The sequence below is a fragment of the Manacus vitellinus genome, unplaced genomic scaffold (assembly GCF_001715985.3).
Source record: "Manacus vitellinus isolate BGI_N305 unplaced genomic scaffold, ASM171598v3 scaffold_6_pilon, whole genome shotgun sequence".
Classification (NCBI taxonomy): Eukaryota; Metazoa; Chordata; class Aves; order Passeriformes; family Pipridae; genus Manacus; species Manacus vitellinus.
The window spans coordinates 10,306,524-10,326,457 of record NW_021940750.1 but is presented as its reverse complement, the minus strand read 5'-3'; the positions used below and the strand labels follow the sequence as shown (position 1 = coordinate 10,326,457).

The 19,934-nt window shown below is 35.6% G+C and overlaps 1 protein-coding gene across 1 annotated transcript in view; it reads right to left on the bottom strand.

The window, feature by feature from the left end:
- The window catches only part of FSIP1 (fibrous sheath interacting protein 1), a 97,521-nt gene that overhangs the window by 64,678 nt on the left and 12,909 nt on the right, over nt 1-19,934 (bottom strand). Inside the window, exons 9-11 of the mRNA XM_018082419.2 lie at nt 19,089-19,196; nt 13,257-13,421; nt 9,564-9,701 (exon numbers count right to left, since the gene is read on the bottom strand). Of these exons, the coding sequence (XP_017937908.2) occupies nt 9,564-9,701; nt 13,257-13,421; nt 19,089-19,196 (411 nt within the window). The remainder of the gene's footprint in view (nt 1-9,563; nt 9,702-13,256; nt 13,422-19,088; nt 19,197-19,934) is intronic.

Sequence of the window (19,934 nt, the reverse complement as noted above, 5' to 3'; positions counted from 1 at the left end):
AAGAGTTCAAGTTAAAGACATGCCTTTCTGAGAAGGACCATCACCACACCATACTTGAAATTTCTCTTACAAACACAGGTCACAATGCCTTCCTTTGCATACAGTACAAAAAAGATCACTGTTCTTTTGCTGGTTTTTTATATTAAAAATTCTTAGCTGGTTACAGCTATCACTTTCAAGTCACTTACCTCATAACTGCTTTCTAGCTTTGCCACTAAAAATACTAGTAATAAAAACATCTGTTGGTATTTACACTGGATTTTATTTTTCCAATCAATTATCTTATTCGAAAAGTAGGTACAAGATATTGCATACAAGTGACAATTCTAACCATAACAACCCTAAATACTTTTCCAATTACACAGATATACCTGTTGAATATACGATAAATTCAAAAACTTCTATTGTGTATTATATTTATATGCAATCAAACTGAGAAAGTAATACACATGGCTTCAACAAAAAAGGCCAAGTCCTGTAGGCTGTTCTTCACAAACCAGGAGTTTACAGCACACTTTTAATAAGCTTCTACTACACTTAAGCCAATAGCAGAGGACAGGCACAAAATGTTTGTTTCCTGCAGAATGAAGACTCCCTGCTGAGAGACACCACTCTTCCTTGATATTTCTTTGAAGGAAGGCTTTGATTTACAGAAAGAAAAGCAGCTAGGAAGAAAAAAGGTCTGCTACAACCACATGTTCACGTTTGTAGAAGCAGTTATCCAGTTTTAATCTCTTTTCAGCTAACATCCCAAAGAGTGAAACTATTCAAAACATTTAGAGTAAAATACTCTTCTTAGCAATAAATATTGTTTAGTGTTCAATACGTATACATGCACACACACACACACACCCCACACCTCCCACAGTATAATTACACTACTTTGCAATTAAGGCACTAGAGAAGATAAATACAATCAAAAGAAAAATATATATTCTTTAAACAAAGATCATCAATAGTCTAGGCAGCAAAGACTATACAATATAAACAAAGACTAGATCCCACCAGAAGGGGATGGGGAGTTTCCTGCATGTCAGAAAATTAGAACAACCGCATAAGGAATAGCAAGGCATTCCAAAAAAAGGGAAGTGACAGAGAGCATACAAAGGGAGATTATTAGTATGGAGGTGTCTTTAATTTTGACTAGCTTTTGCATTTGATAATTAACTACACTATTATATTATACTAACTACACTATATTATAAAGGAGGAAAAAAACACAAGCTTGTGAAGATATAGTGGAAGTACTCCTAACGGAATAATTTAGAAGTGTGGGACTTCTTCTATGGAAGGAATTCAAATAAACCTATTCACTCCTAAGCGTAATTGGCAGAAGAGAAAACTAAAAATGGATCATGTTAAGAAGCAGAGAAAAGCATTTCTTACAAAGTCCAGTCAGTATCTTCTGTCTTCCAACATCAACTTATTATAACAGGCTTCCTTTTTTGGTACTACCTGAATAGTTGAAACTAAAGGTAACACACCATTTAGAAAGCATATCTCCATAAATAAGTAGTCTAGAACATATATAGAATGGTCACTATCATGCAGTATTATGTACCAATGTATATTTCTCAATATTTGTAAGCAGAACAGTGCCAAAGAAATAATGAGGGGAATCACACAGAATCACAAAGAATATTCTGAATTGGAAGGGACTCACAAGGATCATTAAGTCCAACTCTTATGTGAATTGCCCGTCCGGGGATCAAACCCATGACCTTGGTGTTATTAGCACTGGGCTTTAAAGAGAAATGAAACCCAAAACTAAACCAGACAACAGAAAAAAGAGCCAAAGGGAAGATCCTACAACCATGCTTCTTTAAGATTTGGAGGATTTATCACAAAGTGTGTGGCTGTGCCTCTTACATACATTTGCCCTGCATAGTTACAAAAGTACGAGTTCAGGAAGTGATTTCCAAGTCTCAACCTACTTCCCCTTTTTACGAGCGGAGATCTTGATGGCAAGGACACAGGCAAGTCAGAATAAAAACTCTTTTCACCAAAGCCCTGAGATGAAGCACTAGGAAAATGACATATTCATTGTGTTAGAAACCATTAATCTAGATCAACGATGAGACTGTCATCTGCAAAAAAGGAAGGTCCCAGGCCCCACACAACAATCTGTTTATACATATTGCATGAGAATCCAAGTCTGTACAAGCAGTGCTCAGATTATTATCTGCTTTTCTTTCAGAGAAGCATTCCACCCATCACCAGGCTACAGAAGTATTGTCCTTCTAATTTATACTGGTTTGGCTCTGAATACTTTGTTCCTGGATGAATATCTTAGTTCATCATTGGAGAGATGATGTCCTTCATCCTCTAAATCTTAGAAAAATAATTATGTAGGGGCTAGGTGACTCTGAAGCAAAATGGAGATAAAGCCACAGAAATGAATTTATTGCAGGTGAAAGTGGAGAACTACTCTAAGATGCTAACTTCCCAGGTTGTGTTTCTGAAAGAAAATAGACATAATCTTGATAATGCATGGTAATATGCTTTGTACCTACGGCTGCTTGGGTGTATTGTCATGCTCTGAGCATGTGTAGCAAATGAGGCCATAGAAAAAGGAATACTCAGTCCAGGAATCAAAAAACAGACTTAGGCATGAGACAGCCCACGAGGTGCCCAACTCTGCCAAACTGGCAACCAGTACAAATAGCAGAATGTTAGGTATCTAGGTATTTTTTTCATCAGAACTTTATATGCCCTTAGCTCTTCAGATTCCTAATGAGAGGGAATATTTTAAGTGAAGATTTTCTGGAAAAGGGACATCCCAGCCTCCTAAGTATTTCTGATATTGATCTGCACTGTGCAGCATAACTAGAAAATATGCTGTATAACGAGACTATTCAGATCAATGAGGAAAAACTTTCAAAGCTTTTCTCCAACCGTTTGACTCTGTAAACAGGATTACACTATTTCTGAAAATAAAATTATTGCAACCATGCTAGAAATACTGCTGTTGACACCTCAGGAAACTTATCAAAAGATCAAGATGCTAATTACCCGCAAAGGATAAATTACACCCAAGCACATGCTGGAGAAGGTTTCCTCCAGACCAGTGCTGTTTTTCGTTTCTCATTTTGCATGAGACATCCTATGGCAAAGCAGAAACAGCCTTCCCCAACAACATTTGGGGAGAAACAGAGGCTTTTTCCTGACTATTTCTCTTAGAGCACAGGGTGCAAGAAGACCAACAAAAACAATGCTTCTTTCCTACAGGGATTAAAGCATAGTGCTAACTGGCAGAAAGGAATGAGGAACTCCTGCATTTGCCGGTAGAGATATGTAACAAGTAAACACCTTCTCCTTGCCTCAGAAGGACATGAACACTTCAGTGATGAAAATTTTATGCTGTCAATACCTTTACTAATCAGAAAAATTGTTAAGCATTACTTTAATATCACTGCAGCTAGAAACTACAGTTACTGCATTGAACTGTGATGCTACATGTTGTACAAACACTGGAAGAGAAAGGAGTAATGAAAATTCCAAACAAACCTGTAAGTATATCCATACAAAAGCTACAATTACACACATAGTCAAGTACTTGGAAAACACTGAAACTCCAGTGATCAACATGCTTGAATGTCTTAAACCAGAAGGCTTCCCTTCTGGGGGAAGCAGAGCAATATGAAATTATTTAAATATAGAGCCACTGGATGAAAGACGCTGTCCTGCTTTGAAGCCATGTATTTATCTCAACCATGAACTAAAGATGACCTTTTAAAGGGGAGTTAAGAAGGAATGGAAAAGAGATTTGCAAGTGGATACATGGAACCCGGTTTATACATGATGAAAGAGGTCGGGGTAGATAAATAGATGATATAGTAACAAAAAGTAATACAAAAAGTAATAGGTAAATACAAGAATACTGTTATATTTGTTGAGGTCAGAGAGGACAGAGGGTGTGACAAAGATACACTGAACGAATAACACAAGAGTACAGAAACAAATCGGTTTTCGTGAACTCTTTCGTTGTCTAAGAAAAAGCACATTTCCAATAATGATCTATTTGATGGTATTGAATGCCATTTATAAATAAAGAAAATTAAGAAAGCAGTGCAGTTATAGTCAAATTTATAGTCAATGCTGGAGACACAAAATGGGAGGAGATCGAACAATGATCAAACAAATTTAGGGTGGGTAGCAAAACATGGTTTGTTTGTTATTTTAAGATGTCAAACACCATAATATAGCAGATTTGACACCTAAACTGGAAATTACATTTCGGGAGAAGGAGGATCAGTACATTAAATGAAGAAAAATTTAACTATTCTTACATAGAAACCCGTTATGTTTAAAGCAGGTCTCACTGCAGGTATCAAATTCCATCAATAATTTCTCATATACAGTATCAACCCATAATTAATACTTATGATGCAACTGGCAATGTTGCTTATCATCATCATAGGGATGCAGTTCATTTAATAGGTTCCAGCATCCACGTAAAATTTATCTTCATCTATGTAAATATTATCTTCATAATTTTCCATATAAACAAGAAGCACCATTAAGATTTAACTGATAAATATTGTAGCATAAATTAGTTTTAAAAATTTAACATTTATACAAAAATTATTGAATTATATTAAGTCTTAGTGCAAGTTTTCAAATAATTTATTACAAATATTCTTAGTGGTTGCTTCATTCTTATCCACAGTACCGTGAAAAACAATCAGTACATAGGAAATTTATTTCAATCATATGGGTGAAATATTAACATTTTGTCAATCTGCTGTTAATTTTATTGCTCTCTTCACGTATGTAGTATCTGTTAAATGAAGAAAATAAGATTTTCATACAGATATTTTCTCCCAGGTGGAAATGCTACCGCATTTCGTTCTGAAACAACTCTGTACAATCACATAATCAGAATGAATTCTTGTAAAACTCTGAATAAACTAGACACCTGTTTGAAGCTTGGCAACAGATTGGTAAGCAACCTTAGCACCTGGAAGATACTTTTCAAAGGAATAACATAGAAACCGGCATATCTCAACTTTATTTATGTTAAGTTGTCCTTTTTCCCTTTACTTGGTGCAATGAAATATGTGTTATGAAAATGCTTTATTAAACAAGTCCTACTTTTATGGATAAACACATGCTTATGTAGAAACCAGACACTACACGATACTATGTGGATTAAAATAAAGATGTTTGCTACTTATATGCTACTGCAAAGCATACTGGAAGAACTGAGAAGGACTACCAATGCACAGAGTAGTTAAAAAATATGGCTATGTTCCCATGTTCAGAAGTATTAGCCACTAATCTCTGCTGACACTGTGATACAAAACCACATTACAGTATTGTCTAGTTGAGAAATTGCTCTCCAAATATATAGTAGGACTTTATCTTGCCCTCTTCTTCCCTTTAAAGGTGAAAAAAAGGAATTATGGAACAAATTATTCCCCTTTTCTGGAAGTTGCCTAATACAGACTCAGGATCAGGTACACTGAATTCAATCAGTTTCAGGGAAAAAACTGGAATAAAATTACGTATAACAACAAACCCCCTCATCACCCTGATGCAGGGTAAAAAGCAAAATGGTTAATGGGACTTTCTCCAGGACTGAGTAATAATCAGTTTTATCCTGAGGTTTTCCCATAGATATTGTGCATCAAGAAGATAAGAATCATGCCTTTTGGAGTAAGATCCTGCAGGTAATCAAAGCTCTCGACAGCAATGTTACATTTACTATTTTTGTCCTGCATTATCACATCAATTGCTCACTTTCTTGCATATTTCAGCTGTTCAGATAACAGAATGTGTATTTTACTAATACTATTTGATATAAAAAACCCTTAGTAATTAGCAATCACATAATGCATTTGGCCACTAGACAGCATGAACCTGAAAAAATAATTCCTACAGATGTACCGACATCCGATGATAAATTTAAGACTAGGCAAACTAGATTTAGCTCCTGTTTTAAAAGTACTTACTACAGGTAAGAGGACACATTTTTCTTTAAAGTAGGTATCAATATCTTGGTCATGCTGAGAGGTAGCATCATTTATACATATCTGCATGTATACACACTATCATATGCATATTCAATATGCTTTGAAATATTTTTATTTATGTAAATTTAATTTGTATATTTAACCAAAACCCCAAAACAGACATCTGTGGGCAGATTTTTGGCAGGAAATAATTAGCTTCCAGGGTAACACATTAGAAATAAACACACATATAGCTAGCAAAGGTGAAGCTATCTTATTTAATAGCTTGCCTTGAGTTGCATTTAAACCTACTGTCTGCCATGAAGAAACTCAATACATCATCAAACATGCCACTGCATTATCAAAAATGGCCAACTAGATGAAGCCACAATTGAAAAATAACTACTTTTATTATTCTTTCTATATAAAATTCTTTTCATTAATGCTCAGCAACAGGCATTTGGCAGCTGAACTTTTTTTTAAGCAGCAGTTAACAATGCAATTCACAAAACAAAGATAAGCTCAATGGTTTCCAGGAAACTGAAAGATGAAAGAATGCAGAGAGAGTCAGACGATTTCAAATGAAGAACAAGTGAACTAAGGTCAAACTAAAACCTAAAAGAAATTCAGCAAGAAACCAGATACATTTCAGTTAGATTGAAATTTCATAATGTATTTCAACAATGCATACAATACATTCTTTGGTATATTAATTCACTGGGGACAATTTTTTTTCAAAATAAAGGAGGAACTCAGATTCCAAAGCCCTTAGTTTCATTAATTCAAGCAGAATATTTAGCAGACTTTCTGGGTTTATATCACATGTAAAGTAGGTTAAGGTTTTATCTTCCAGCTTTGTTTTGTGAGTTCACCCCCAGACTTAGTCTTACAGCATACATGAGGTAAACTGTAGTGAAAGTATCCATAAATGTTATAATTTCAGAAGCCCACACCTACTAAACAGCCTCCTTCAGAAATATGATGAATGTATTCCTCCCCCTTGAAGAGAAGATCAGAGTAAAACTACTATTACATGAATAAATTTGAATAATTCATTTTGCAGTAGCGAAGAAACATAGCATTCTACTGTACACACAAAAAAATGCTAATAAAGTTACCTTTATACCTACAATGCAAGTTATTCCCCAACACAGAGCTAAATTCTGCTTAGTTAAACTCTCCACAATTTCCACATAGGAAGCAAAACCAAAAACAAATATTTTGTCTGAGGGATTTTTTAAAGCATACTTAATGTAAGTTCTCTCTCAGACATTAAATTTGTAAAATACTGTGTTTTACAACTATCAAGCCCAGTATAACCATGCATTCGGAAACAGAATTCCAAACTGCTGGCAAACCACCTTCTCTACTCAGAGCAGAGAATTTATTTATAATTTTACACAGCAAATTATAGTGGTTGAGGAAAGAGTAAAGGAGAAATTGAAATGCAATGTGAATTTGAAAAACATGGATTTTAAATAGACAATTTTAAAGAAAGATAGAAGAATAACAATGTTAAAAGCTGCACACCTGGACTCTTGCCAAAAGAGTCAATCTCTCACAACCTGTATTTTATAACGCAGGAATGACAACTTTTTTTACCAGTCAAAATATCCCCTAGAACCATGCCTACGCATTCCTTCTCTGACATACAGTGAAGAGTGCCACCTATTGAATAAAAAACAGTATTTCCAGAAATCATTAAATAATTCTGGAAACATGCCATCTGTGTACTCCCTTCATCAAGCTAAGCATTCAGTTTAGCTTCTTATCATGCAATTTCCCGGCAGAGAGCAATTTTGCCAAAATATAACTTTGGTATACAAACAAGGTGCCCCATCAACACTGCATAAGTTATCTGATTTAAGAAAAAAATTATTCAATTATGTGTGCTGCATTTAATAAAAAAAGAAAAGCAGTCTCTTCTAAGGCTGTTCTTTGTTCACACAAAAAAGTGTACATTTTTAATATATTTTACTGTACTGTATTAGAAGGAAAAAACTACTTTCTTTCAGACTTGAACACTTTATTTGTACTGACTACCAAAGCACCTTGCAAATGACCTAAAACAAATATTTCATATCCATATACCGTGCTCTCAGTAATACTACAGAGCAGCAACTGCTAAGAAGACACAGTGTGCCCCCCTGAAGAAGCCTTACCAGGTGCTGCATAGCACACAGCAAGGCTAGTCTGGCTATGAGTTACACATCGGTACAGGTAACATTCTATATTTATAAACATTGTAAATCAGCATTACAGTCTATCAATTTAGAGCTTTAAATACCCACAATCTAGTCAAGGAAAAATGTGTGGTATGTTGCAAGAGTCTGCTGTAATATGATACCAAACAAAACTGCTATAACCCAACCAAGACTTGGAACTGACCCATTTATATACAAAACATTTGAATGAGTCAGCAGCCCACTGCATTTCCCAGGCCTGCTGCAGACTATCATACAATTCCCAGACGCACTTCCTCGGATTGTGCTTGCCTCATGAACAAGGTCAGTAGTGACAAAAAGTGATATAAAGGTCAATGGTTAGGAAAATATGACAATACACAGACTTATTTTATCTGTTTACCCATTAACCTATTCAATATACTGAAGTTCACAGAATTCCTCTATTTACTTGTCTCCCGTCTTTTAACTGTTTAATATAATAGAGCAGTGTATTAAAACAAAGTTCTACTGTTGTTTTGGTCTGTGAACAGATAAGAATTAAATATGCTGCCTTACAGTAGTCATACACAGACAAGTGAACAGCCTCTAAAACAATCACTGTTTCCTTTTCTGAAGTCTTTGTTCCCATACTCCATATATACTCCAGCACTGCCAGAATAAACTTTGCTTATGTAGAGTGGCTGAAGTTTTTGCAACTAGAGCAACAGTGCTATCGGTAACTGAGATTATACTACTGCAGTCATGCTGCTACCTGAATCACAAAGCTTTTGATCTGCACTGGGGATCCCTTTCTGAGGGTGATAAAAGATAACTGGAACAGTACTTGTCCTAACTCTGATTATTGCAGAGAGTAAACCTACTGCTGAATAAAGACCTCCACAAGCCAAAGTTAGGGTAGATGGATTTTTGATCTGATGCAACAAACTCATATATTTATGTTTTTATGACTACATGAAAAACACTAAAATCAGCTACAAACAAGAAACAAATTTCTACAATGCACAACCATTAAAAAATACTATTTTTACTTCAATGTAATGATAATAAAGAAAGATTACCACAATAACTTAGTGTATACAACATTTCCATCAGACTTGGTCCTTTAAAGAACACCGAAGTATATGAGACATTAAAAAATCCTTCTAGGATGTTTATGCTATCCACCTCAGGGGAGGAAGAGAGGAGAATAGTATCTTTCACTTTGAAAGACACTACGTTAATGGTAAGCACGCATTACAACTAAAAAATGTATTTCCCAGATTAAGAAAAATTATTTGAAACTTGCTTGCATGTTTCTTTGGGGATTCCTCCAGAAATTTACATAAGGTTGCAAAATTTGACTTTATTTTAAGACAGATGGAATGATAAACTCCAAAGTTTTCAGACTGAGGGAAGAAAAATCCAACAAAAATAGGACACTTACAAGATTTCTCTCTAGAGATTCCAGTTTATGATCTATTTCTTTCAGACGATTCTGTTGATCACGTTTTTCCTTATTGTCTCGCAGAACCTTTTCACCTGGAACTGCTTCTAGGCTTCTGTTGGCATAAACCAGAGACTCCTGACAAAAGAAAGAACAGATAGAAGTTAAACACATGACTTTATACTGCTTCATAGCCAGATGGGTGTTCTTTTGATTTCTACTACCAAACACAGAAATGTGTCAATGTCAAATTCTGCATATGCATAATTTTCATTATGCACGTTTTCAAATACAATAGCTAAATATCAGGCTGGACATATTTCAGTAAAAGAATTCTTCCCCTTTGCATTTTAAGAGGAATTTCTTAGTCTCCAGCACTAGTACTTTGATGCTTAATTTCTACCACAACAATAAAAATGCACTGAGACTAGGGGAGACAGAATGACTGATTCAAAGCTTGATCTTATTAACCATACTGGGATCAGAATTAAGCCAGAAAGGAAAGGAAGAATTGAGCTGAAATGATGATAGCTTTTGTTTACTAGATATCATGGTAAATGAGAAATAATCCTCTCTCTGTAAGTTGTAGTTAGTTGCCCAACCATTATTAAATATTCAGATTACATAGTCTCACATCCTTCAGTAGTTTTGAATTGGACCCTGAAGTCCCAAATACATTCAAGGTTTGATATTACTTGTAACTCAGTTCATTAAGATCGACAAGTATTGGCAAAACTGCAGTTACGTTGTGATTGGAAAAAAACAGAGCTTTCTCTTGCAAACCAAAGATTCTGTAGAAGAATTCAAGGGATACAAATAACAGCAGAGGGGAAAAAAACAAGCAAAATACCCTCCACCCAACTTGATAGTCAATTCAAACCAAAGAACAATCAGCAGCCATATAATAAAAACATACTCTATTTGTTCTTATTTTCAGAAGCAGCTCAAGGAATCTTAATAGACACACACAAGGAAAATAATTCCAAGTAGCATGTCTAATTGGAAAGAAAAACAACCTTCGCAATTCAACATTCAACAAAAAATTTCTCAACTACAATATACAAAAGACTATATCTGTAAACAACTTCTAAACATCTAGCAAATCTATGAATTCTGACATTTAAATCAAACTACTAGCTGCTTGAAAATAAACTTAACACAGTACAAATCTTACTTACAATCAGCAATAGTTGGCAGTACTCCAATGACAGTAAATTTTCCCATAACAGACAGTCACATTTTCTGTTTCGTTCTGTATTGCTTTCATAATTATTCCTAATAATCTATTTGAATATTTGACTACTATGGAACATTAACCTGCTGTTTTCACAGAAATAGTTGTCACAGTTTCATTTCTCTCATCCCTGAATAGTAACTGATCAGAGTTCACACAATATAAGTAAAGTTAAGGCTTTTCTCACTTAGTAATATTTTTGTATTTTTCTCAAGATAGAATAAATGCAGAAAGTATTATATCAAGGAAAACATTTTATTGTCTATGTTTCAAATACTTCAAATTTTTCAATACTTCATTATTTTATGTTTCAATTATATAGCACATGTACATAGTGAAAGTCCATTTGAGATTACCTCATATGATTTCTAGATCTGTAGATAATAAGTGTTAAATATGTTTACACAAGATAAAATACAAGTACTTAGCAACAGACAAAGCTGTAACAAACATAATGCAAGAGTATTTGAAATGTCTAAAATTATTCATTGCATTCCCTTTTCTCTAAAATTCTATAAATAAATAATAACAAAATGCCTCTTAATGAAATATATTAGTGTCATACAGTCTTCCTGAGACATAAAACTGGCTGATCAGCTTATCAACCTGCTTCTAACCATGCCCTGAAACAGATATACCCATGAAACTCATTTGCTTTGGTGGAGGCAAAGAGCATAGGCTATCAGAGTTCAGTAATTGAAAAATTAGTGTATATTCTAAAGTTTTTAATAATTTTGAGTACTTATTTAGTTTTAAACTGTTAACTATAGTCTACTTCCATAACTGAAAAAGAGAATACTTTTTGGATAAAAAATCCCAAACATGTATGAAAGAACTCCTCAAGGCAATACAATGTTGATTACCTTATCTTTTAAGACAATCAAGCAAACAGAAATTAATGTTTCTTTACAATTAATGCCATTTATTAAAGATTTCAGAGTCACAGCACAGTTCCTATATCCTGTCAAAGTATCCATCAGTGTCAGAAAGCAGATCTCTCACTGAGGCAGTGGTGATTAAGTGTTTCCATTTTGAAAGTTGTATCTAGTGCAATTCTTGGAAGAAAAGAACATGTAGCTTTATAATATGCAACTCTAAGCTAATTCTGTTTTAATTACTTCTAAAATTCGAAATGAAAATCCCTTTTATATGCTACAAAACAAAGTTGAAGGGCATCTGCTTTTCACGAATGAAAGGTATCGTAAGGAATTAACCACCTCTTTTTGGTTTTTAGGTTTAATATTATTCAAAAAAGATAATACTTTACTGTTCAATCAGCATACACCTAAATGCCACTTTCTATTCAAATACTTCTGAGCTATTACCTGAAAGAAAGCAACAACAACCACTTGAACAAACATTCCCAAACAGAGAGTTCATTATCACAGGCAGTTGCATTAACTTCAAGCTGATGTCTCGTAACACTGAACACAAGATCAGGCAATCATTGGCAAGCTCAGGTCCATGAAACTGAAGTTACTGGGTAACAACTGCATTTGCATAAGCCACTACCAACTAGAGGGAGGTGCTCTTTCACATATTAAATCCCAGTTGGTAAATGATCAACATCAAAATGTTACTCCTCTAGAACTGAGCTACAGAAGATACCACTAGAGGTAAAACAAAGCCTCATGTTCAGAAATAAGTCAATACAAAAATTACATTAAAGTGAGCTTAGAAAAAGAGGGGAAAAAAAAACCCCACAGGTATTTTAGCCTTTTAAATAAATGTTTCTCATACACTGGTAACTATCTCTGATATACCAGTTCTGGCCATAGAATTACTACAGAAGTAAACAAGCTTTGTGCAAAATAAGAATTATGTTTTTTTATTTTATGCCCCATTATAGTAGAGGCAATACTACTGGGGCATGGGATAAACTGGAGCCTTCTAAGCACAAAATTCAAACAATCACTTCCCAAGGCTGAGACCTTGATTCTTAATCTTCATGGGTTCTTAATATTGTTGGCAAGGGAAAAAGACGAAGGCCACTAAAAACAAGGGGCATACGATTCCAATCTCTTTTCTACAGTCATTGCTTTATCTTTCTGATCACAAGTGAAGAAGCAGTTTTGGAATCCTGAGATAAGAAGAAACCTAATTCTTATTCCCAAAGATGAACTATCATTTGTTACTATGTTGAAAAAAACCACTGGGACCCTCATGCAGCTAAAAATGTCTGTTACCAACTCCTGAACATAAAAATTTTTAAAAGTGTGGAATCAAAAATGCTAAAAACAAGACAGTCCTTGAATTACATACCACTCAAAATAGCAACAAATTATTTTTCCATAGCCAAAATTTTTCACTTCATTCCTTAACACATATACTGGGAGAACAAACAGAAGATACTAAAGAAAAATGCAAAAGATACAAATACAGACAGACATATGCTGTATTGATCTCAACACACACTTCAAACAAAAAATCTGCAGCATAAGCTCTGTTCTGTAACCTACCTGATAAATCTGGTTTGGAGGTTTTGAGAAAGAGCTGGAAATTGCAGAAAAATCCCCATCAGATAGTAGTGCTTGAAGCTTAATATCTATTTCATTTAGGAGATGAAATTCCGTGGGTTCAGGTGTGTACCCTTCTCCTGGTGCTAGCCAGACAGATACATTCTCCTATTGAAAAGTACAGAAAATACTTAAACCTCATTCCCAAAGGAAAAAGACCTTAAAGGTAGTTACACATCAAGTGTATTTATTTTTCAAATGAGCATACTTAAGAGTAAAATGTACATTTTCACCCATCTCACTATATAGCTGAAATCTCCCAAATATTCATGTACCTAGCACACTCAAAAGCAGATATGGACAGAACAAGTATAGGCATACATTTTTCATTTTAAAATATAACCAAGCAGCAAGTTAATATATATATAATTTTATTTTTAGAAAGCACATACATCTACATGCGTTGTTAAAATCTAATAGCAAAAAATGTGCTGTGCTAACCTAAACAGACTTTTGCTACTATTATACTTATTTCTATCAAAGTCCAAAGCCTGTTTCCTCAACAGACTAGCTGCTCAGAAGCCCTAAAATAAAATTGCTTAAAGCCAGATGCTTTGCCTTCATGCCAGCTGGCCAAAAAACAATCAGACAGCTCCCAGGTTCCCCCTCCATTCTTCTCAAGGTTATACAACTACCTTGACCAAGTTCTTGTACAGCCAAAAGAAGCCCTTTGGACAGCCAATCCCTTTATCTTAACCATACATCTTACTTAATAGCCTCTTAGCCAAGTTAGTCAAACCTTAAAAACAGTTTCATGCCATGCCATGCCAACCACAGTTCCCTTCCACAGATGCAAACTCTTCCCCTGTTGTGGTTTATATATTTGTTCAACATGGCAGACTCAGCTCCCTTTTGAAGGAATAATTTCTTGACATTTCCTAACTTGCACAAACATCTTGCTGTTCAGTGCTGCACAGTAAGCATCACTTTCTGATACCACTGACGTAAAAATCAATTTAGAAGTGTTTGCAAGATATTGCAGAGGATAGAGATGAAGAGGAAAGTGTCTGGCAGATTTAAGACCCACCAGTCCTAAAAGAGCAAACATAAAGGACATGTTATAAGCTCACATTTTCAATGCTAATATTGAAGTGGAAAAGCACAGCCCTCAGAATCTGCACTAGGAGTTTCCTCAACATCACCCTAAATCACTTCTGTTATGTCAAGCATCTCAGCACTCCTTGCTTGCATGCTTATTATTTTACAAAGTACAAGAAACAGCACAGAGAGCTGACCACATAACTGAAACAGCAAGGTATTTTTTGGTTTTAAAAAAGACAAATGAAAGTCCACAGGCATAATGAGATGTTCTTATCTACACCAAACACGTCTTCTCGAACAACCCCAATAAACTTGCATCTCAAAGTCTGGTGGCAAATATGTAGCATCTATTCTGCTACATATTCAAACACACCTTCACAGCAGCACTTTAGAAATCCAAATAAACTTGAACATAAAACACTACTACTCTCTATTGTCCTCTGAAGGAAGTGGAAGTAACAGACCCCTGTGCAAGTCAAAGAAGGAAATACAATCAGCAGCTATGTCTAATAGGACAACTACTTTCCATCTGATAAAGGAGTCAAAAAGAGAGAAAGCCTGACCAAAACTAGGCTTGGAATGGAACTGCAGAGACTGATGCTATGGCAGAAACTACCCAGAGTCAAATTTCAGAGGGAGGGTATGAGATGTAACATGACACTTGCAGCACATCACCAAAGGAGACACAGCATCCATAGGAAATCAAAGGAACTGCTCTGAGGTCAGTAGCTGCCATCCTTCTAGAGGCCCAGAAAGACTGGGAGAGGCAGAAAGCAGAGAGTTCTTTTTCCTGATTGTGATTTACATGACTTTTTCCTCTTGATAGCAGTAACACCTGAATAACAAATATGAATATATACTCCTACTACAGACAGTTGCATAATGTGAGTGAGCTTGGCCCACTTAACCCAAGCAAATGAGCTCATACTCACAGATAGTTGCAGGTTCTCCACAGCAACTTGGCACTCCTGCCTCAACACTCAGGGAAGGAAGTATGCACAACCACCATTCAATGGGCATGACAGTAGCAGATTACATCTCTGTCCTCACCACAATGAAACAGCAGATAAGACCGCAGAAGAGCAGGGATGTGGGGAAGGACATGAGTGTATTACTGGTTTCCTTTCTTTTTCCTACCCAGAATAGGGCAAGCACCTTGCCCTAAGACTCTAACATCTGTTTTGCAAAGAATTCATGTCCACTATTCTGTTACAGCTTCCAGATTAGTCCTTTGGCCATTCAAGCAGTTGCATCCATACAAGAGGAGGAAATATCAGCTTCCAACTTCAATACCATTGCTATGAGGTCATTTGTGGTTCATTCCCATTACCCTAAAGCACACTAGTTTCAAAAAGAAAAAAGCATACTCCAAACACTTGTCATAAATTGCCTCCATAATAAATTAAAGAAAAAAATAAAAAAAATAGTCAAGAGAGAGTCATCCTTTTTGTGAAACAAAATCAGTTCTAATGCTTTCTCATATAAGTATGATGAGACACAACCAGTAAGCCTGACCGGACCCAACCTGATTCTAAAAGAGCCACTCACAAATGTCTTAGATGCTTCCCAGCTTTCTGGAAACATCTGTTCAGGTGGGACAGTGGTCATCAAAACATAACTATCCACCACGGTTCTACATTTGTGTCACATTAACCACCCCCTAATCAGAGAATGAAGATCACAGCGCAAATACACAGAAATTACTCTACAGGAGTCGATTAAGATGCAACTGGACTCATTAGCTACAGCTCAGTGTCTATATCCCATGCTCCAAATATCCAAATTATACCAGTAGTCACTTTACTTTAGGGTGAAATGGACTCACACATTCTCTTTTGTATTTTTAAGATGGTTTTGCTTGGAAAATAAGCTTCTGTCTTGTCAATGTTTCCTGTGTGTTAACTCAGAAGAATATTTTTATAACAGCACAGTCAGTGCTGTTAGTGTCAGTGCTTACTGTGGAACATCTGAAACAAATTATACCCCTGCACCTTCAGCTTTGACAATTAGATCAGCATGAATATGTACTTGTAAAATATTTTAAAAACTCATAAAACACCTTTTCAAAAAGTGAGAAGTGCTGTTCGGATATCTGACATATTTAGTAATATGAGTCCAGTGAAGTTATCTAATCCACATTACACTATACAGAAGAATTCATACAGCATAGCCAGATCTGCCTTGACTGAGAGCCTCCAAAACATTACTTTAGCTTGTGAGATTGCACCAGCTTTTTTAAAGTCAGAATAAAATAAGATGAAAAAGGCCATCAGTTGGACAATTACCTGGGCCAGCTTGAAGCTGTCTAGATTACTCACTAGCTGATAATTTCCTCATGATCTTTGTTACAAAGCAGCTATAGGAAATGCCTCACCCATAATAAAACTGAAATGTGGGAGAGGAAGAATCACCAGACTAGACAGGTTTAAGTAACTATTATCCTTTCTTTTATTCCATTTTGATAGTAGAATTAGGAGCTTTTTTCTTTGAAAAGATGATCTAGTATAGACTAGAGTAAGTCACAAATTACCATTCTTGTCCATGGCATAAGGAACATAGAGCAACAACACACATGTCCTGTGAGGCAATCTACTTCATAGCAGATATTAATAGTAAAATATCTATAGATACATGCCAACATGATAGTGACATGTGCCAAATACAAAATGTGGGTAAAGGTTACACTTTCCCTTGCCTTGATGCCTCGATGCTCTGAGAATTGGTGCAAAAAAAGGTACACATTAGTCAGAATTTGCATTAGCTGTTCTGCATAAATGTCTCTGAATTTTGTGAAGGACATCAGCTTAAAGAAAAGGAAAACCTAACAACTACGCATTTTGAGAAAATACTTTCGCAATTAGTAAAATAAATTATACTAAAAAGGTCACTATTCCCTAGGTCAGAAAACTATGTTTACTAACATAAGGCTGTTTAAAACATCTTAGGATCTTTAAATGCTGACATTTATCAAATGGAGAACCATCTCCTCAAATTGAAACATGTCCTTGATCAGGAAAGAACAGAAGAGACAGCATCGTTAATCAAACACTGACCTTTCCAACAAGAGGAGAAAAACAAAAACAAATCCCCCACAATCCTCTCCCTCCAGTTTCTTCCTATTCAAAGTCAGGATGCAGTAGTTTCAGCTGAACATTTTGTCACCTTACATGGATTTGCAATGCCAGGCCTGTTGCAAGCAGATCCAATAGAATACCTTCAATCTTTTCATAAATGCGCAGATAAAAGATTAAATAATGATCCAGTAAGCTTTAATTTTGTTCTTCTAATATGCAACAAATTAAAAGTAAAATAAGAATCAACTCTCCTAACCACAGATCAACATTAGACCAAAGAACTTCCATTGCATTTTTTTAATGCTAAACTATGTCAGCTAAGTCAAATACCTCTGTGCAACATTATTAATTGATGAGTATTTTACACAGATAAAAAATTCAATCTGCAAGCTCAGTGTTCATGTTCAAAAAAATTATATTAGCATCTTATGTAAAGCAAGGGAACAAATGTCGGGTAAACAGGAAGACTGCTGCAATTTTACAGAACTTGAAGATTTTCATCTGATGAACACAAGCGCTGAGTGTGGCTGATAGTTTTAAACCTCTGTACATGAACAATCAACAATCAGTAAAGGATACATTATCTGTGTTGCTACTTTATCTTACTGTGAAAGAACAATTACTGTTAAAATACTGCACATTTATATCTTAATCATTTGTCCATCAGGTTTTCCTGACTGATACGGACTCCTTCACTTATATTTGCCCCACAAAGCTCTGAAAATGCCAAAACACAGTGTGTACTTACTAGTTTCCCCAGAGCAAAAAGACCCAATGACTGTCAACCTAGAAGTCACACTGAAGTTGGGTAAATTACAGATCTGTTTAATGCCACAAACCATGGGTAGGCTAGTCCTCTATTTCCATAACCAGTTTGGATTCAGATGGAAAAAACAATAAGCTCATCTCCTTACCCCATATCCTGAAATAGTAATTTATACAGATGTATTTTAGACATGTTTTAAAAAAGAGTAATGAATTGGATGTCTTCACAACCTTATTAGAATATAAATAGAACTAAAATATGGGAAGAAACAATTAAAAAATAATACTATTGCATTTGCTTTTGTTTCTCTCACACCTAAGTTGTTACTTAACCTACTGAAAAATAATTTACTCCAGATCATTTTCAGCTGTATAAATTAAACAGAAAGTGGACCTTGGATATATTGTCCACTTTGTATACTTTTAAGACAGAGTTGGAAGCCACAGAAAGATGTCATGTTATCTTTCTAAATGGACATGTAAGCTTCATCAATGCATACTTCCTCAATTGCTGCATTTTTAAGGTCATGTCCTTAAAAAACTCTCGTTGGGAGTTTTCTGAAAATAGCTGCTGGCCCTTCTGCCTGAGACTACAGCACCAGCCATTCAGATTGATACTCTGCAACTTCACAGTTTATGCAGAATAAATAGGTCATCTACTCCAAGTGTAGTTCTAAGGCTCCTTCTACCTATGCCTAACTTTTCTTTTAAGTTCTGCAGTTAGTAGAATTAACAAAGAAACCAATGCAAATTCATTCCTGGAGACAAATCCAAAAGGATTTGTCCAGCTTTTCTCTCTTATCTCAGTAGGGTATTCCATGGTAGGACTAAGATCAGTTTTAGATTTACTGTAAAAATAAGCTAAATACAACAGGACAGATTAAAGTTTTCATACCTCAAGACCTTGCAATTCAGTTCCATCCTCTGTATCTTTCAATAGTTCAATTAGCCTTTTCCTTTCTCCCTCAAGCATAACAAACTGGTTTTCTGAATCCTTTGCTAGCTATAATATTTACAAAAACAAAAAAATAAACACACTTTAGAACTCCATTAGCTCAAACACCATCAAAACAAAGTTTTTAAACTCTGTGAAATTAACATCCAAAACTTGCTTATTGCCATAATACAAAGTATCACTGACAGAAAAATATAGCAGCCTACATATAATAAATTTATAACCTTTTAATAGTCTGTGACATAGTAGAGAGGCAAATATTTTTCACTGGATGAGGAATCATTATACATAGTAGGCCTTCAAAGGAAAAAAAGCACAAAAATTGGGGGATGTATTTTCTGACAAAAAGAGGTCCCATGCACACTATACACAGAATCATAGAATCAGTTGGGTTGGAAGGGACCTCCGAGATCATCAAGTCCAACCCTTGATCCAACACACCATGGCACTAAGTGCCACATCCAGTCTCTTCTTAAAAACCTCCAGGGATGGAGAATCCACTACTTCCCTGGGCAGCCCACTCCAATGCCTGATTACCCTCTCTGTAAAGAATTTCTTTCTAATATCCAACCTAAACCTTCCCTGGCACAACTTGAGACGGTGCCCTCTTGTCTTGCTGATAGTTGCCTGGGAGAGGAGACCAACCCCCACCTGGCTACAGCCTCCCTTCAGGTAGTTGTAGAGAGTGATGAGGTCTCCCCTGAGCCTCCTCTTCTCCAGGCTGAACAGCCCCAGCTCCCTCAGCCTCTCCTTATAGGACTTGTGCTCCAGTCCCTTCACCAGTCT